The sequence below is a fragment of the Chiloscyllium punctatum genome, chromosome 3, assembly GCF_047496795.1.
Source record: "Chiloscyllium punctatum isolate Juve2018m chromosome 3, sChiPun1.3, whole genome shotgun sequence".
NCBI lineage: Eukaryota > Metazoa > Chordata > Chondrichthyes > Orectolobiformes > Hemiscylliidae > Chiloscyllium > Chiloscyllium punctatum.
The window spans coordinates 156,637,920-156,657,706 of record NC_092741.1 but is presented as its reverse complement, the minus strand read 5'-3'; the positions used below and the strand labels follow the sequence as shown (position 1 = coordinate 156,657,706).

At 42.2% G+C, this 19,787-nt stretch overlaps 1 protein-coding gene across 3 annotated transcripts in view; it reads left to right on the top strand.

Moving 5' to 3' along the window:
- The window catches only part of drc1 (dynein regulatory complex subunit 1 homolog (Chlamydomonas)), an 89,671-nt gene that overhangs the window by 17,230 nt on the left and 52,654 nt on the right, over positions 1–19,787 (top strand). For all 3 annotated transcript variants that reach the window (XM_072562824.1, XM_072562819.1, XM_072562833.1), the window contains exons 4-7: positions 264–447; positions 2,110–2,247; positions 7,626–7,712; positions 9,068–9,190. In XM_072562824.1, coding sequence (XP_072418925.1) covers positions 264–447; positions 2,110–2,247; positions 7,626–7,712; positions 9,068–9,190 — 532 coding nt within the window. The remainder of the gene's footprint in view (positions 1–263; positions 448–2,109; positions 2,248–7,625; positions 7,713–9,067; positions 9,191–19,787) is intronic.

The following is a 19,787-nucleotide window of genomic DNA, read 5'->3' as shown; positions in this document are numbered from 1 at the left end:
GAAGCTGCTCAGGCCCTAAAACTCAGTTTTGAGCCCTGAAAGATGCAGGGCTGTCAAGCAGAAAATGAGATGCTGTTCTTCCAGCTTGTGCTGAGCTTCACTGAAATGTTAACTCTGATTTCTTCCCACAGATATTGCTAGACCTGCTGAGTTTCTCCAGCAATTTCTCTTTTAGTTTAATACCAAAAAGAAGTATTTATATTTGCATTGTTTGAGTTTTCAAAATCAACATTGGATTTTAAAATTTGTTTTGGTTTATAAAGGACTGCAAAGCTGGAAAATGAAGCAACATTGAGTGAAGAAAAATTTGAGGTCATCACAAAGAAATGGCTAACGGCAAAAGCCCGTAAGATTCCACAGGATCTGCGTGACATTCTTATCAAGCAGCAACAGAGCTGTTCTGAGTTAATTGACGGGAAAACCAAGCTGATTAACACTTTGCAGAAGGTAACTGTCACACATTAAGAATCTGGGGGAAAATGAAATTTTGACTGGTTTAACGTTTTTGCATATGTGGTTGCAGTTTTCAAATCTAGTAGTTAGCCTGAATTTTATCATTAACATCAGGAGTATCAGACAAATGGATCCTGAGCTTACACATGATGGCACTTGGAATGCTTTGCTGATCTAATGAAAAGGCATTCCAATACTTGCTTACTTAGAGATCTACCATCCAATTAGGTGGGTGCTGATACTGCCAGCCCAGTCAGCATGCTAATATCTTAGAAGGCCCAGTGGCATCTCTGGAGGAAAGTGGTCCCTTCGAAATGTGCACGTGACTTTAATAGCTCTGACAGTAAGGATTAAAAGACATTTTTTTAAAAATCAGGAAGTTGAATAAGCCACCAGAGGGATCATAGGGTGACCTTCCCTGCTTGCAGCTCCTTCATTGGTCGTTCTAAGGCTAACTGTTCTGTCAGACTCCTGACATACATGCTATCAAAACCTTTCTTGACCTGCACACATCATGCTCCAAACGTGTTACATCCTGAACTTTTCTCAACTCTGACAAAAGGTCAGCATGTCCTGTTTTTTATTTTTTAGATTTTCAGCATCTTGATATTCTGCTTTTCATTTATGCTAATTGTCTGTATAACAGTTTAGAGTGACTGCATCTCAGCTGTTGGTAAATCTTTTGGTGAAATTCTCTGACAGTGGTTCTTCTTTGGGGAGCCATGGCAATGCAGCTCCCTGCAATTTTACCAACCCCCTCATTTCAGCTCTCTTCTTGGGGGTGTCTGTAAAATTCTGTTTGTTGAGTTAGAATACTGAATAAGGACTGAAGTCATGGAAATATTCCACAGCTCTGGTATCAACCATAGACAAAGAAAAACAGTGTTTTGTTTCAAGTGGTTAGCACTGCTGCCTCACAGCGCCAGAAACCTGGGTTCAATTCCCGCCTCAGGCGACTGACTGTGTGGAGTTTGCACATTCTCCCCGTGTCTGCGTGGGTTTCCTCCGGGTGCTCCGGTTTCCTCCCACAGTCCAAAGATGTGCAGGGCAGGTGAATTGGCCATGCTAAATTGTCCGTAGCATTAGGTAAAGGGTAGATGTAGGGGTATGGGTGGGTTGCGCTTCGGCGGGGCGGTGTGGACTTGTTGGGCCGAAGGGCCTGTTTCCACACTGTAAGTAATCTAATCTCAAAAAAAAGTCAATGAGATTTAAACACTATTAAGTGATAACACTGTTGCTTATCTTGAACCAAATTCAGATTTGTGTAATGAGTTTTGGGGAAATGAGCTTTGGACTGTAATGGAGCTGGAACCCACACTTCTATCAAAACATAAAACTTTTATTTTATATGTGAAATCTTGAATAGGTCGAGATGCTATGATTTTAAAATGTAATGTTATTTTGACATTATTTTTCAATGGATCGTATGCCTAGCATAGGGAGATATGCCTCCTCACATTTTCCCACAATTGTGGTCGTTACCTTCAACTATTAATAAGCAATTATCTCTTGCTAATGGAAGGAGATGCCTATGCATCTTTGCAGGCTATGTTTCACTACCATATCATAACAGTTTCATAACTGTATCTTGAAAAACAAAGCAAGCTCTGTTAAAGAAACATCAATTTCTATATGCATTTTTTATTGTATTTGCAGGAATTAAAGTTAAGTGATGACCAGTATGTGAAAGACCTAAAGAAAGCAGCTGATGACATTGTTCTGTTGTTAGAAAGAATGGAAGAACAAATAAAGACCTTAACAAGATCCTATAGAGCGGAATTGATACAAATTGAGGTAAGGCCAGTTTTTATTTCTTTTTATGGTTTTGTACAACGGAGATTGTGTCTCACAGACTTGATTGAGTTTTTTTGATGAAGTAACCAAGAAAATTGATGAGGGCAGCGTAGTAGACATTGTTTACTTGGACTTTCGTAAAGCTTTTGACAAGGCTCTGCGTGGTAGACTATTAGTAAAGTTAGATCATGTGGGATTCAGGGTGAGCTTGCTGGTTTGATACAAAATTAGCTTACTGGCAGGAGACAGAATGATGGTAGAGGGTTGTTTTTCCGATTGGAGATCTGTGACCAGCTATGTTCCAAGGGATCAGTGCTGGGTCCACTTTTGTCATTTGTGTGAATAATTTAGATGAGAACATAGAAAGCATGGTTAGTAAGATTATGGATGACACCAAAATTGGTGATATAGTGGACAGTGAAGAAGGTTATCTAAGATTACAAAGAGATCTTAATTAAATGGGTCATGGGCTGAAGAGTGGCAGATGGCGTTTAACTTGGATAAATGTGAGGTATTGCATTTTGGTAAAACAAACAAGGGCAAGGTTTATACAATTAAAAGAAGGGCCTTGGGTACTGTTGCAGAACAGAGATCTAGGGGTTCAGGTACATAATTCTTTGAAGTTTGCATCATATATAGATGGGCTGGTTAAGAAGATGTTTTGCATGCTTGCCTTCGTTGTTCAGATCTTTGAGTAAGGGAGTCGGAAAGTTATTTGAGGTTTTATAAGGTGTTCGTTGGTGAGGCCTGTTTTGGAATACTGTGTCCAGTTCTAGTCACCCTTTGTATAGGAAGGAAATTGTTAAGCTGGAAGGGGTTCATAAGAGATTTACCAGGATCTTGCCAGGAATGGAGCTTTTGAGTTAAAAGGAGAGGTTGGATAGGCTGGGGCTTTTTCACTGGAATGCAGATGGGTGAGGGGTGACCTTATAAGGGTTTATAAAATCATGAGGGAAATAGGTAAGGTGAAAGGCAGGTAGTCTTCCCTAGGGTGTGGGATTTCAAGACTAGAAGACACATTTTTGAGGTGTGAAGTGAAAGATTTAAAAAAGACATGAGGGGCAATCTTTTTACACAGTTGTCCATGTGTGGAATAAACTTCCAGAACAAGTGGAGGATGTGGGTACAGTTACAATATTTAAAAGATATTTAGATAAGTACTTGAAGAGCTCAAGGCAGCGATGCTCTCAAGGGGTATATAAAGTCCACGGGTTATTTAAGAAAGAAATTTGGAAAATGAAGAAAGGACTTAGAAAAATAGTAATATTAAGGACAATTCAAAGGTGTTTTAAATTTGGGAGGAGATTTGTAGCTCGGGTGCTCGTTGTTGTGGTTCTGTTCACTGAGCTGGGAATTTGTGTTGCAGACGTTTCGTCTCCTGACTAGGTGACATCCTCAGTGCTTGGGAACCTCCTGTGAAGCGCTTCTGCGATGTTTCCTCCGGCATTTATAGTGGTTTGTCTCTGCCGCTTCTGGTTGTCTGTTCCAGCTGTCCGCTGCATTGGCCGGTATATTGGGTCCAGGGTCGATGTGCTTATTGATTGAATCTGTGAATGAGTGCCATGCCTCTAGGAATTCCCTGGTTGTTCTCTGTTTGGCTTGTCCTATAATAGTAGTGTTGTCCCAGTCGAACGCATGTTGCCTGTCATCTGAGTGTGTGGCTACTGGTCGAATGAGACCATATTTTTTCCTTGTCTATGTGTATATTTCTGATGATGTCCAAGAATTCCTTTGTTGACTGTATAGAGTGTCTGCATCCACTGATCAGGTGTTTCAGTTTCTGCTGTAGTTCTTTAGCCAGTTTGTGTGATGGTGTCCCTGTAGTGATACTATGGGTCTGAGTGGGGTGTTTGGTTTGTGCACTTTAGGTAGTCCATAGAATCTGGGGGTCTCATTTGATGTGACAGCACTGTTCACCTCTATCGACAAAACCCTAGCCAGACAAAACAATAGCCAACCTGCTGGACATACAGAACAGACAAGAAGACGCGGAACCTAGCAACAAAGATTGCATACTCAAACTACTGGACCAGTGCCTCACAACACACTTCACATTCAACAACCAAATATATGAACAAATCAACGGCACACCCATGGGCTCACCCATCTCTGGACTCATAGCAGAAACGGTAATGCAAAGGTTAGAACAAATAGTCTTACTGCAAATTCAACCCAAACTCTGGGTCAGATATGTAGATGATACCTTTGTGATCATTAAAAACATAGAAATAGAGAACACACACCGGATCATCAACGCCACACTCATAGGAATCCGATTCACGAGAGAGGAAGAAAAGGACAACCAACTCCCATTCCTAGACGTGATGGTACAGAGAACACCAAATGGAGAATTCACCACAAAGGTATACAGGGAAGCCACACACACAGACCAAATCCTGAACTACGAAAGCAACCACCCCAACACACACATCAAGACACATCAAGTTGCATCAAGACACTGTTCAAAAGGACCACAACACACTGCAGTACACCAGAACTGCAAAAAGAGGAAGAAGAACACCTTCTTGTATTCGTCAAAAACAGATACCCCCGCAATTTCATCAACAGATGCCTAAGGAAAAGACAACGGAATGAGGACATGCCACAACCCAAAGGACTAGCCACACTACCATACATAAAAAACATTTCTGAACTGACAGCCAGACTACTGCGACCACTACGACTCATAACAGCACACAAACCAATAGCCACTCTCAGACAACAACTCACCAGGATGAAGGACCCGATACCCAGCATGAGCAAAACCAATGTAGTGTACAAAATCCCATGCAAGGACTGCACAGAACACTACATAGGACAAACAGGGAGACAGCTAACGGTCCGCATCCACGAACACCAACTAGCCATGAAACGACATGACCAGCTATCCTTAGTAGCCACACACACAGGTGACAAGCAACATGAGTTCAACTGGGACAACACTACTATTATAGGACAAGCCAAACAGAGAACAGCCCGGGAATTCCTCGAGGCATGGCACTCATCCACAGATTCAATCAATAAGCACATCGACCCTGGACCCAATGCAGCGGACAGCTCGAACTGACAACCGGAAGTGGCAGAGACAAACCACTATAAATGCCGGAGGAAAGATCACAGAAGCGCTTCACAGGAGGCTCCCAAGCACTGAGGATGTCACCTAGACAGGGGACGAAACGTCTGCAACACAAATTCCAAGCTCAGCGAACACAACCACAACGTCAAAAGTTTATTGAAAGTACATTAAGAGACAAGAAATAAAATAGCAGTCTGTCTGTAGAGCCATACTTGAGATTTTAGAGAGATAAATACAGAGAAAGCTGAGGAGATTTCTGATTGAATTGCACAATGTTCTGAGGGGTATAGGTAAGGTGAATAGGGAGAAACCCTTCCCCTTGGTGTGTTAGTTGAAGAGTGTGTGTGAGAGATACAATAACTAAGGAATGTAGTTCTAAGGGAAGGAACAGGAGGTTTAGAGGAAATTTGAGGAAAAGTGTTTTCTCCCAGTGGATCGTGGGTATCTGGACCTCATTGCCTGAAAGGGTGAGAGAGGCACTAACCCTTAAGATCTTTGTAAAGTACTTAAATGAACATTTGAACTACCACAGCATATCAGACTATGGGCCAAATGCTGGAAAGTGGGATAAGAATAAATAGATGCTTGATGACTGGTGTGGTCATGATGAGCTGAAGACTCTTTTTCCATATTATTAATATTTTTCTGACTCTGACTTTACTGTTTTTCCTGACAGATGAAAGATCAACCCCTTGACTATGCTTGGGTCCCTTTGACTGTTCATTACTGTTAAACATCTCAAGCTGCCTGGCCATCTGCCTGCACTTAGACACAAGGCAAGGCAGAAATGCTTGAGCATCCAAGTAAATGCAAAGTCAATGAATGCTAAGAAAACACGTTAGGAGGCCTGCGATGTACTCAGTTCCTATGCATAAGATGGTTGTTTGGCTGTATGCACTAAGTGGTCTGGCAGCAGTACTGTAATGTCAGGTGTAGTGAGCTGCAAAGTGCAGTATTGAAGCACTACACGCTATTAAGTGAGTCCCAATTGTGCCCTGTGGATGTGGTGAGGCTGATGCTTTCCTGATGTCAATTTCCATAGATGGAAAATGCAGGCAGTCCTGTCTGTGGAGCATGCACTGAGAAGTTTGGGAATGATGACCAACATGAGGGGTACCTGTAAATGATGCTGATGGGTTCCAGTGTCACTCATACTTTCATATTGAGAATTCTTACTGTCAAGTTTCTGACCATTACCTAAGAAAGTAAGATTCTTGCCTTGTCGTTGAAACCTTGGGTGAAAAATCAGGTATTTATCTCAATGTTGAGAATCTCATTTTTTTCATTCTTGCTGTATTTTATCAATTGACATGCAAATACCCACATTGTTTGTGGGCTGGGAAGATTTGCCTAAGTTATCTAATATATAATCTGTAGCAGGTAAAGCTGAGTAACATAACTGGAATCTGTAAGCCTGTGTGGATCAGTTGGCTGCTCTTAACTGGACAGCAGATGAAAAACCACAATTTGCTTTATCATTGAGCTCAGGAGAGTTTTTGAAAAATGCAATGGAAATTTTGTTCCCAATCATGATTGAGTGATTCTTGCATGCAAGGGTGTACATTGCCTGAGTTTAGGACTGCTAGTTGTGTTGGATACATTTTAAAACTCAGTAAAACTCACGCAATCGAAACAGGATAGTCAGGTGAGGTACTGAAGGGCATCTGATAGAGTCATGCAGCATGGAAACAGACTCTTTGGTCCAATTAGGCCATGCCAGTTATGTTCCCAAACTGAACTAGTCCCACCTGCCTTGGCCTGTAGCCTGATATGCTGTGGTATTTCAAATATTTCACAAAAATCTTGAGCGTTCCTGCCGCATTTGGCCATGTCCCTCCTATACATTGTTTCGTGCTATAGCTTTAGTTCTCTTCCTTTTCATTCAATATTGATAGGGTTTCCATTCGATTTCAAATGAGTGACCCTTCCCCAGAACTCAATCTGAAATGTTAAGGCTGATTTCTTTGCATAGGTGCTACCAGTCATGCTGAACTTTTCCAGCAATTTGTTTTTGTTTCTGATTTACAGAATCCACAGTTCTTTTGGTTTTTATTTTCCATTCAATTTGTTTTCAGTTTATAAATTTTTTTAAGTAGAAGCATAAGAGTCTGTCTGTAGTCTTTTGTTTACACCATTGAAATAAAGCTTTTGCTGTTTTTGATTGTTTGTTTATTGTGGAAGTTCCAATGATCAACAAATGATGACAGCACCATGGTGATTGGTCATAAACATTTTAGTTTTCATTTACGATCCATTTGGATACTACATTATTTGTATATTTGTTATTTTCTGTGTTTAACAGAAAGCATTTCAGTTGGAACGTCATGAGCTAATCAAAAGTAATCTTGTAATGTGGGAAAAGAAAATGCAGATGCGAAGAGACAAAGAGGTACATAAATATCATTTCCAAAAGTGTTGCATGCTTTAAAATATGTTCAGGAAAACAAGTGATCAAAACATCTTAACTTATTGAAAAATGCAAGCTTGAATAGTGCACTATTTTCAAACTTAAGTGTAAATTATTTGCTTAACCTCTATGGACTGTCTGCCCTTTTAAGTTAAATACTCGAGGCTGTTGTCCTTGTTCATCTGATGTGGTATTTAAAAACCTATGTATGCATTTTGTTTCCTCTGTGACAGTTTGTCATGAAGTGTCTAGCTCAAACTACAAACTTTATTTTCTGATTGGATTATTTTTTAAAAAATACTTGTGGAACCAGGTAACTAGACCCAAGTCATTATTAAGAATGACAAAATAGAGGAGGAAAAACTACCAAGAAACTAACTTAAACTTTAAGTACTGCATTTGCCTAAAAGTTTTAAAAGACTGGCTGATGATGGAGGCAGTTAATTATTTTTGCTGAGTTGTCTGGTTGATGATGATGCTTGGAATTGCACATTGCACTGGCGTGTAAATCTTTAAATATGTGATTCATGATCAAATGTAGGCAAAGAATACACAGATGCATAAGTAACTGACTAACAACTAATTTTAAAAAGATAATTCTGTATATTTATCTAAATTTTGATTTGTATTACATACCTATATTTTCCTTTCTACTACTGAACAGTGCACAATTAATTTTCATTTTGCACAGTTAATGGAAGAACATGGAAATGTTCTCCTACATATTCCTTTACATCATTTTACAACAAATTAATGACTTTGAGGTGCAGAAATAGACAGAAAGGACAGCCACTGTGCTTCTCAAAAATATGATAATATTAAAATTTCTATTTGTTTGACTGATTCATATCTATTCTACATCTTAAAACTTTCAAAATTTCTGACATTTTCACTGCAGAATTGGCATTATTTAAGTATGGTGTTTAAATATTATTTTAAATTATGTTTCATCGAGTCTTTGTTTCCTGTTTTGAGTACATTATCAGAATATAAGTATCATATCTGAAATATTACCATACGTATAATTGTGTGTATTTACTCTCAAACACACAATGGTACTAAGGGTATGCTGGCCAACTAAAATTTGTGTGGTCATAGTAACTGAACCAGCAATCGCTAATATATTCATTGTTCTTTGTTTGCAGTTGCAACTTAAGGTAGCCCTCATAAGGGCCATCTCTCTTGTTTGATGATGAAATAAACTGCAATTAGGAATTGTGGGAAGTATCTTTGAGTCCACTTGTTGGTCCTCAAAATAAAAGGAGGATAGACCAAGAGTATGCATATTTTCAGAATTAGTTGCTCACTGAAAACACTAATCATTTCCTACTTTTTAGATTGAGTTTCTGATGGCTCGAATGAACAAAGTGGAGCAGTATGAGAATCAACTTCAGCAGTTGCGAGTTCAAGATGCAGAGGAATATAACATGATAAAAATTAAGTTGGAGACTGACGTAGAGGTATTCTTACAGAACTATTACATTCTGTTAACAAACTGCAATTCCCTTTGTGAACTTTCCAACTTCATGACTCTGGTAATTACAAGCCTAAAAGGGCATGGGATGAGAAAAGGCTAAACAATCCTGCTGCTTTCACAAACCATCGACTGAATTTTTAGGTTCTGCAGGGCTTTAGAGAGATGAGCAAGGGTGTGGGGGATAAAGAAGAGGGCAATGAAGAGGGAGGAAGAAGGAGCGGGATGAGGGTGACACAGAGAAAGCAGAAGTGGGTGGGAAGGCCTCATGCCAGAAGTAGAATAGAGGGGTGGGGCAAACGATGGAGGGGCTTATGTGGAAAGGAAGAGGGGATGTGGGCGGTGGAGAGGGGTTTGCGGGGTTGAGAAAGGAAAGAAGGATAAGAGAGGAAATGCAGAGAAGGGAGTGGGAGGTATGGAGGCCAAGCCAAAGGGGGAAGATGGCAATGTAGGGAAATGTGTGAAAAGAGAAGGAATTGTGGGAGAAAGGGGCAGAGGAGAGAGAGGGAGTTGTGGGGTGAAAGGGCAGAGGAGTGGGATGTGGGTTGAGGAAGAACACAGAGTAAAGGGAGCAAATGAGAGAGAGAGGAATGTGACATGAAGGAGGATTGAGAGGGATGTGCGGTGAAGGAGATTCCAGAATAAAGGGGCAGAGGAGAAATAGGGGATGCAAGGTGAAGGGACAGAGGGGAGAGTGGGTATAGAGTGTGAATGTACAGAGGAAAGTGTTATGACATGAGGTAAACCTCTCCTAATTTAAACCAGCAACATAGAAATGATTTAACCTGTGCTGTAATCTGTTAAAATTCGAGAGGCCAAGAACTATCCCAAAGGACAGTATTCAAAGTAAAAGGTAACAACTTTTTTTAAGTCTAACAATACAATTCCTTTCTCTAACTTACCTTTTACTTTCCCTTGTATAATACTGGTCCAATAAAACCCCCTGATTACGGTTCACCAAAAAATTCAAATTTCAAAACCAGACAGCTGTTGAATCTTCTGTCTGTATCTTCCTCCGTCGTCTTTTCTTCTTCTGAGGATTTCTGTTTCACAGGCCATTGATAGATATGGGTACCTATAAAAGAGCTATTCTGCAGCAGTCTTCATATGTTGGTGGCTTAGCAGTTCTCTGGAAACTGTCCAATTTTTTTCTGGTCTTATACCCCAAAGCAACGGATCGTTTCATTAGTTTTAATATTGTAAAAATACCAGATTCAAACTTGTTTGGAGTTTAGTATCTTGGGGCATAATTTAAACTGGCCGAATTCGAATTTGTTTTTGTCTCATAGCTACCCAGGTACTGCTAGCTGCTGGACTAAATGTTACATTGTAAGTTCTCCAGCATTCTCTGTGCTTGCTAAATCCTTCAAGTACAGTACACCTCTATGCCTTCATAACAAAAAAGAGAGCAATGTGGAGGAAAGGGACAGAGAAGGGGATGTGGTGGTAAGGGATAGAAAAGGCAGATCAGAGTAAGGGGCATTGATGGATACATGAGAGAGAAGGGGCATGTGGATTGGATGGGGTGGAGTTAGGAGATACGGAATGTATAAGTGAGTGGTTGTAGGATGGATGTCAAGTTGGAGGGAGAGCAGAAATGCAGTGTGTGGTGTAGCAGTGAGAGTGGAGTTATTTGGTGGTGCAGGAGAGAGAGAAAAAAGAATGGGTGGGAGGGGGCATTTGGGAGAGAATTAAGGTATTTGTTCTAGAAGTGCGTAGGAGGGATTTGGGGTTGTGGGTTGAAGGAGAGGAATGGAGAACTGAATGAGATTCAATTATGGCCTCAGCTGAGGGAGTCATAGAGATGTACAGCATGGAAACAGACACTTCGGTCCAACTCGTCCATGCTGACCAGATATCCCAACCCAATCTAGTCCCACCTGCCAGCACCCGGCTCATATTCTTCCAAACCCTTCTTATTCATATACCCATCCAGAAGCTTTTTCAATGTTGCAATTGTACTAGCCTCCACCACTTCTGGCAGCCCATTCCACACATGCATCACACTCTGCTTGAAAAAGTTGGACTTTAGGTTTCTTTTATATTTTTTCCCTCTCACCCTAAACCTATGCCCTCTAGTTCTGGACTCCCCCACCCCAGGGAAAGACCTTGTCTATCTACCCTATCCATGTCCCTCATGATTTTATAAGTCTCTATAAGGTCACCCCTCAGTTTCTGACGCTCCGGGAAAACAGTCCTGTAACTGAAATCCTCCAAACATGGCAACGTCCTTATAAACCTTTTCTGAACCCCTTCAAGTTTCACAACATCCTTCTGATTGGAAGGAGACCAGAATTGGACGCAATACTCCAAAAGTGGCCTAACCAATGTCCTGTACAGCTGCAACATGATCTCTCAGCTGCTGTACTCAATACTCTGGCCAATGAATAAATGAGTGTGGGTCAGAGGGAACCTATGAGTAAATGAGTGTGGGGCAAAGGGAGAGGGAGGAGTAGGATCAGAGGAACGAGTGGCGAATAGTATGTGTGTATGCCTGCGTGCGCGATTGGCAGACTTCTTTCACTGATAAGTATGTAAGTTAGCTTGCTGAGCTTGAAGGTTTGTTTTCAGATGTTCGTCACCATACCAGGTAACATCATCAGTGAGAGTCTCTGGTGAAGTGCTGGTGGTATATCCCGCCTCTCTCTTTATAGGTCTTGGTTTCTTAAGGTGAGTGATGTCATTTTCAGTTTTTTTTCAAGGGAAGGTAGATGGGATCTAAATTGATGTTTTATTGATGGAGTTCTGGTTAGATTGCCATGCCTTTCAGAATTCTCGTGCATGTCTTTGTTTTGCCTGTCCTAGGATGTGTTTGTTGTCCCAGTCAAAGTGGTGTCCTTCTTTGTCTGTATGTATGGAAACTACTGATAGTAGGTTGTGTCTTTTCGTGGCCAGTTGGTGTTCATGTATCCTGGTGACAGGTTTCCTGCTAGTTTGTTCGATGTAGTGTTTTTTACAGTTCTTGTGTGGTATCTTGTAAATGATGTTCATCATTCACATTATTCACATCAATTAACATCAACCTTGTCAAAGAAACACTGCTAGGAAAATCAGGACCACAGACAGCAGACAGCACCAACTTCTTCAGCAAAGAAAACATCCTCAAGCTAGTGGACCTGTGCCTCACCACCCACTTCACATTCAGTAACAAAATCAACAAACAAGTCAAAGGGACACCTATGGGATCACCAATAGCGGAAGCAGTAATGCAGAGACTTTCCATCTATCCAACCCAAACTTTGGGTCCACTATGTACATGACACCTTTGTCATCACAAAACGGAACAAATTACAGGAAACATACAACACCATGAACAATATCCTGACAGGCATAAAATTCACAAAAGAGGAGAAGACTGCCAAAAGACCATTCCTCGACGTGACAGTTGAACGTACAAACCAGAGCTTGGAGAGCTTCAAACCAGCGTCCATAGAAAAACAACACAAATGGACCAAATACTTAACTTCAGAAGCAATCATACCAACACCCACAAACAGAGCTGCATTAAGACATTATTTCAACGAGCTACATCACACTGCAGCACCCAAGAACTACAAAAAGCAGAAGAAAAGTATCTACATCATTTTCAAGAAAATCGGGTACCCAATAAACATAATCCGCCGATTCCTCATAAACAAGCCCAAAGAAGCGGACATAATGCAACCAACAACTATAGCCACATTACCTTACATCAAAGACTACTCAGACTCCTTGGCATCGTGGTAGCCCATAAACCTACCACTATACTTAAACAGCGACTAATGAACCTAAAGATCCATTAAATACCATCAGCAAAACCAATGCCATTTACAAGATACCACGCAAGAACTGTAAACAACACTGCATCGTACAAACTAGCAGGAAACTTGCCACCAGGATACGTGAACACCAACTGGCCGCCAAAAGACACGACCCACTATCACTAGTTTCCATACGTACAGACAAAGAAGGACAACACACACATCCTCGGACAGGTGAAACAAAGACATGTACGAGAATTTTTGGGGGCATGGCATTCTAATCAGAACTCCATCAATAAACACATCGATTTTGACCCTATCTACCTTACCTTGAAGAAAAGAACCAGAAATGACATCACCTACCTTAAGAAACCAAGGCCTACAAATATAGAGGCGGGACATACCACCAGCACTTCCCCAGAGACTCTCACTGATGATGTTACCTAGTATGGTGACGGATGTCTGAAAACAAACCTTCAAGCTCACTTACAGATTTATCATCAACCTGAGCTATAACTCCTCTCAAAAATTGCTATCTTTCACTGATGGATATGCTGCATAGCAGCAGCATAAATCAGCATCACCTGTTCAAATGTTTGAGCTATCTTTCCCTTGCAGGGTAATGTGACGTTAGGTTGTGTGTGCTAGGGGTTAGGGGGTGTGTGTCAGTGAAGTTTAAGGAGTGGGGTGTGTGTCAGAGGGGCTTTAGAGAGTGGAATGTGTATGGGAGAATAGGAAATGGGATATGTGTTGGGGCAGTTTAGGGAGTGATGTGTATGACTTGGTTGAGAGGATATGTGGAAAGCGCTGAGCGTTGCCAAAACTAGAACCAAAGATATGAGGAATATATATTAGGGTCTTTTTCCAAACGACAACTGACAAGTGGGTACTGCACAACTGACTCCACTTTCAAGGAGCAATGAACCTGCACTCCAAGGTCTCTTTGTTCAGCAACACTCCCTAGGACCTTACCATTAAGTGTATAAGTCCTGCAAAGATTTGCTTTCCCAAAATGCACCACCTCGCATTTTTCTGAATTAAACTCCATCTGCCACTTCTCAGCCCATTAGCCCATCTGGTCAAGATCCTGTTGTAATCTGAGGTAACCCTCTTCGCTGTCCACTACTCCAATTTTGGGGTCATCTGCAAACTTACTAACTATACCTCTTATGCTCGCATCCAAATCATTTATGTAAGTGACAAAAAGTAGAGGACCCAGCACCGATCCTTATGGCGCTTCACTGGTCACAAGCCTCCAGTCTGAAAAACAACCCTCCACCACCACCCTCCACCACCTTTGAGCTAGTTCTCCTTCACCGCCGCTCCCTCACCACCAGATGCCTGGAGGAAGAACGCCTCATCTTCCGCCTCGGAACACTTCAACCCCAGGGCATCAATGTGGACTTCCACAGCTTCCTCATTTCCCCTTCTCCACCTCATCCCAGTTTCAAACTTCCAGCTCAGTAACTGTCTCCTTGACTTGTCCGGACTTGTCCGACCTGCCTATCTTCTTCTCCACCTATCCACTCCACCCTCTCCTCCTTGACCTATCACCTTCATCTCCTCCCCCACTCACCCATTGTACTCTATGCTACTTTCTCCCCACCCCCACCTTCCTCGAGCGTTTCTCTCCACGCTTCAGGCTCGCTGCCTTTATTCCTGATGAAGGACTTTTGCCCGAAACGTCGATTTCGCTGCTCGTTGGATGCTGCCTGAACTGCTGTGCTCTTCCAGCACCGCTAATCCTGTATCCAAATGGCTAGTTCTCCCTGTATTCCATGAGATCTAACCTTGCTAATCAGTCTCCCATGGGGAACCTTGTCGAACGCCTTACTGAAGTTCATATAGATCACATCTACTGCTCTGCCCTCATCAATCTTCTTTGTTAGATTAGATTAGATTAGATTACTTACAGTGTGGAAACAGGCCCTTCGGCCCAACAAGTCCACACCGCCCCGCCGAAGCGCAATCCATCCATACCCCTACATTTACCCCTCACCTAACACTACGGACAATTTAGCATGGCCAATTCACCTGACCTGCACATCTTTGGACTGTGGGAGGAAACCGGAGCACCTGGAGGAAACCCACGCAGACACGGGGAGAATGTGCAAACTCCACACAGTCAGTCGCCTGAGGCGGGAATTGAACCCAGGTCCCTGGCGCTGTGAGGCAGCAGTGCTAACCACTGTGCCACCATGCCGCTCGTTACTTCTTCAAAAAACTCAATCAAGTTTGTGAGGCATGATTTCCCAGGCACAAAGCCATGTTGACTATCCCGAATCAGTCCTTGCCTTTCCAAATACATATACATCCTGTCCCTCAGGATTCTCTGCAAGAACTTGCCCACCACTGAGGTCAGGCTCACCGGTCTATAGTACCTTGGCTTGTCTTTACCGCCCTTCTTAAACAGTGGCGCCATGTTTGCCAACCTCCAGTCTTTCGGCACCTCACCTGTGATTCTCGATGATACAGGTACCTCAGCAAGAGGACCAGCAATCACTTCTCTAGCTTCCCACAGAGTTCTCGGGTACACCTGATCAGGTCCTGGGGATTTATCCATCTTTAACCTTTTCAAGACATCCAGCACTTCCTCCTCTGTAGTCTGGACATTTTGCAAGATGTCACCATCTATTTCCCCACAATCTCTATTTTCCATATCCTTTTCCACAGTAAATTCTGATGCAAAATATTCATTTAGTATCCCCCGCATTTTCTGTGGCTCCACACAAAGGCCGCCTTGCTGATCTTTGAGAGGCCCTATTCTCTCCCTAGTTACCCTTTTGTCCTTAATATATTTGTAAAAACCCTTTGGATTCTCCTTAATTCTATTTGCCAATGCTATCTCATGCCCCTTTTTGCCCTCCTGATTTCTCTCTTAAGTATACCCCTACTTCCTTTATACCTTTCTAAGGATTCACTCGTTCCATCCTGTATATACCTGACATATGCTTCCTTCTTTCTCTTAACCAAACCCTCAATTTCTTTAGTCATCCAGCATTCCCTATAGCTACCAGCCTTCCCTTTCACACTGACAGGAATATACTTTCTCTGGATCCTTGTTATTTAATTTCTGAAGGCTTCCTATTTTTCAGCCGTTCCTTTACCTGCGAATATTTGCCTCCAATCAGCATTCCAAAGTTCTTGCCTAATACCGTCAAAATTGGCCTTTCTCCAATTTAGAACCTCAGCTTTTAGATGTGGTCTATCCTTTTCCATCACAATTTTAAAACGAATAGAATTATGGTCACTAAGTGGCCTTACTGATGTCTGTACAGCCGCAACATGACCTCCCAACACCTGTACTGAATACTCTGACCAATCAAGGAAAGCATACCAAACGCCTTCTTCACTATCCTATCTACCTGTGACTCCACTTTCAAGGAGCTGTGAACCTGCACTCCAAGGTCTCTTTGTTCAGCAACACTCCCTAGGACCTTACCATTAAGTGTATAAGTCCTGCTAAGATTTGCTTTCCCAAAATGCAGCACCTCATATTTATCTAAATTAAACTTCATCTGCCACTTCTCAGCCCATTGGCCCATCTGATCAAGATCCTGTTGTAATCTGAGGTAACTTTCTTCACTGTCCACTACAAATCGAATTTTGGTGTCATCTGCAAACTTACTAACTATACCTCTTATGCTCACAGAGGAGAATATTCACGAAACCTGGGTGTTCTTGTACACCAGTCACTGAAGGTGAGCATGCAGGTGCAGCATATGGTCAAAAAGACAAATGGTATGTTGGCCTTCACAGGAGAGAATTTGAATACCAGAGCTGGGATTTTTTAGGGCAATTATGCAGGGCTTTTGTAAGACCAAGCCTGGAATATTATGTGCAGTTTTGCTCTTCTTATCTGAGAAGAGATTTTCTTGTTACAGACAGAGTGCTGAAAGATATCTGCACAAAAATATTATGGCAAATCAGATGTATGAGGATAGATTGAGTCATAGAACATAGAACAATACAGCACAGAACAGGCCCTTCGGCCCACGATGTTGTGCCGAACTTCTATCCTAGATTAAGCACCCATCCATGTACCTATCCAAATGCCGCTTAAAGGTTGCCAATGATTCTGACTCTACCACTCCCACGGGCAGGGCATTCCATGCCCCCACCACTCTCTGGGTAAAGAATCCACCCCTGACATCTCCCCTATACCTTCCACCCTTCACCTTAAATTTATGTCCCCTTGTAACACTCTGTTGTACCCGGGTAAAAAGTTTCTGACTGTCTACTCTATCTATTCCTCTGATCATCTTATAAACCTCTATCAAGTCACCCCTCATCCTTCGCCATTCCAACGAGAAAAGGCCGAGAACTCTCAACCTATCCCCGTACGACCTATTCTCCATTCCAGGCAACATCCTGGTAAATCTTCTCTGCACCCTCTCCAAACCTTCCACATCTTTCCTAAAGTGAGGCGACCAGAACTGCACACAGTACTCCAACTGTGGCCTAACCAAAGTCCTGTACAGCTGCAACATCACTTCACGATTCTTGAATTCAATCCCTCTGCTAATGAACGATAATACACCATAGGCCTTCTTACAAACTCTATCCTCTTGAGTGGCAACTGTCAAAGATCTATGTACATAGACCCCAAGATCCCTCTGTTCCTCCACCTGACTAAGAACCCTACCATTAACCCTGTATTCCGCATTCTTATTTGTTCTTCCAAAATGGACAACCTCACACTTGGCAGGGTTGAACTCCATCTGCCACTCCTCAGCCCAGCTCTGCATCATATCTAAGTCCCTTTGCAAACAACAAATGCCGTCCTCACTGTCCACAACTCCATCTATCTTCATATCATCTGCAAATTTACTGACCCACCCTTCGACTCCCTCATCCGAGTCATTAATAAAAATTACAAACAGCAGAGGACCCAGAACTGATCCCTGCGGAACTCCACTTGTAACTGGGCTCCAGGCTGAATATTTACCATCTACCACCACTCTCTGCCTTCGACCGGTTAGCCAGTTTTCTATCCAATTGGCCAAATTTCCCTCTATCCCATGCCTCCTGACTTTCCGCATAAGCCTACCATAGGGAACCTTATCAAATGCCTTACTAAAATCCATGTACACTACATCCACTGCTCTACCCTCATCCACGTGCTTGGTCACCTCCTCGAAGAATTCAATAAGACTTGTAAGGCAAGACCTACCCTTCACAAATCCGTGCTGGCTGTCCCTAATCAAGCAGTGTCTTTCCAGATACTCATAAATCCTATCCCTCAGTACCCTTTCCATTACTTTGCCTACCACAGAAGTAGGACTAACTGGCCTGTAATTCCCGGGGTTATCCCTATTCCCTTTTTTGAACAGGGGCACAACATTCGCTACTCTCCAGTCCCCTGGTACCACCCCCGTTGACAGTGAAGACGAGAAGATCATTGCCAACGGTACTGCAATTTCCTCTTTTGCTTCCCACATAATCCTAGGATATATCCCGTCAGGCCCGGGGGAATTGTCTATCCTCAAGTTGTTCAAAATGTCCAACACATCTTCCTTCCTAACAAGTATCTCTTCTAGCTTACCAGTCCGTTTCACACTCTCCTCTTCAACAATACGGTCCCTCTCGTTCGTAAATACTGAAGAGAAGTACTTGTTCAAGACCTCTCCTATCTCTTCCGACTCAATACACAGTCTCCCACTACTGTCCTTGATCGGACCTACCCTCGTTCTCGTCATTCTCAGGTTTCTCATATACGCATAAAATGCCTTGGGGTTATCCTTGATCCTATCCGCCAAGGATTTTTCATGCCCTCTCTTAGCTCTCCTAATCCTTTTCTTCAGGTCCCTTCTGGCTATCCTGTATCCCAAAAGGTTTGTGTACATTGGATAATCCATAAAATTTTGGAGTGCTGTTGCTTTTTGGTTTCATCCTTTGTAGGTCAATCCTGGTTGTCAGTCTGTTTTTTTGTAAGTTCTGTAGTGTGATGTATTTTCTCTTGGTTAGCTATGGCATGGGATTATCCTCCCTCTCAGGGTAGCTGTCGATATCTTCAAGTACTTTCTCTGCTTTCTGCATATATTTGATCTTGTCTGTAATAACTGTCATTCTGCCTTTACCCGCTGGTACTAAGATTACTTTCTTGTCAATTTTGACTGTTTTTAGAGCTTCTCTCTGTTTGGTGTTGAGGCTGTTCATTTGTCTTTCCTTTGTTAGAAAGGAATGCTTTGTCTGACTGCTTGCTGTGTCTCTTTGGTTACTCCATTAGTTCTGAGCATACAGTTTAGTGCAGCTAGGAAGTCTGTTGTTTTTGCATCCCTGTGGTTATAGTTTAGTCCCTTGGCTAGTATGGCTTTTTCTGTGTCTGTAATAAGCTGTCTGTTGGAGAGGTTTCTTACCCAGATGTCTGTCATGTTGTCTTCTCTGCTGTTGGTTAGCTTAGACATTCTGTCTTGGAGTACCATTCCTTTTCTGTTTGTGATTCTGTTCTGCCCAATGGTGATGGCCTGTTCGACTGTCATGGTCCACTTCTGGTTGGTTGTTTTTTGAAAATCATGATTTTTGTTACACCTTTTCTTGTCTGTACCTGTGTAATCTGTTGTGTGTGTCCTTAATCATAATCTGGATCATCCTGAGACCATTTTGTCTGACTGTTTCCCTGGCTTGTGGGTTGTTGATTGATGGTCTGTATCTGACACAGGATATAATATTTGATTCCTTTGGTAACCATGAAGGAATTGGAGTGGCTCATAGGTAGCATTTAGGCGATTAGCACATGATTCCCATTTCCTTGTTTGTCTCAGCGTGTCTTAACCATAGGTGTTCAAGGTTACAACCTTGAATACGGAGAAACTGCACTAGTATGTATCAGGAAATATGGCC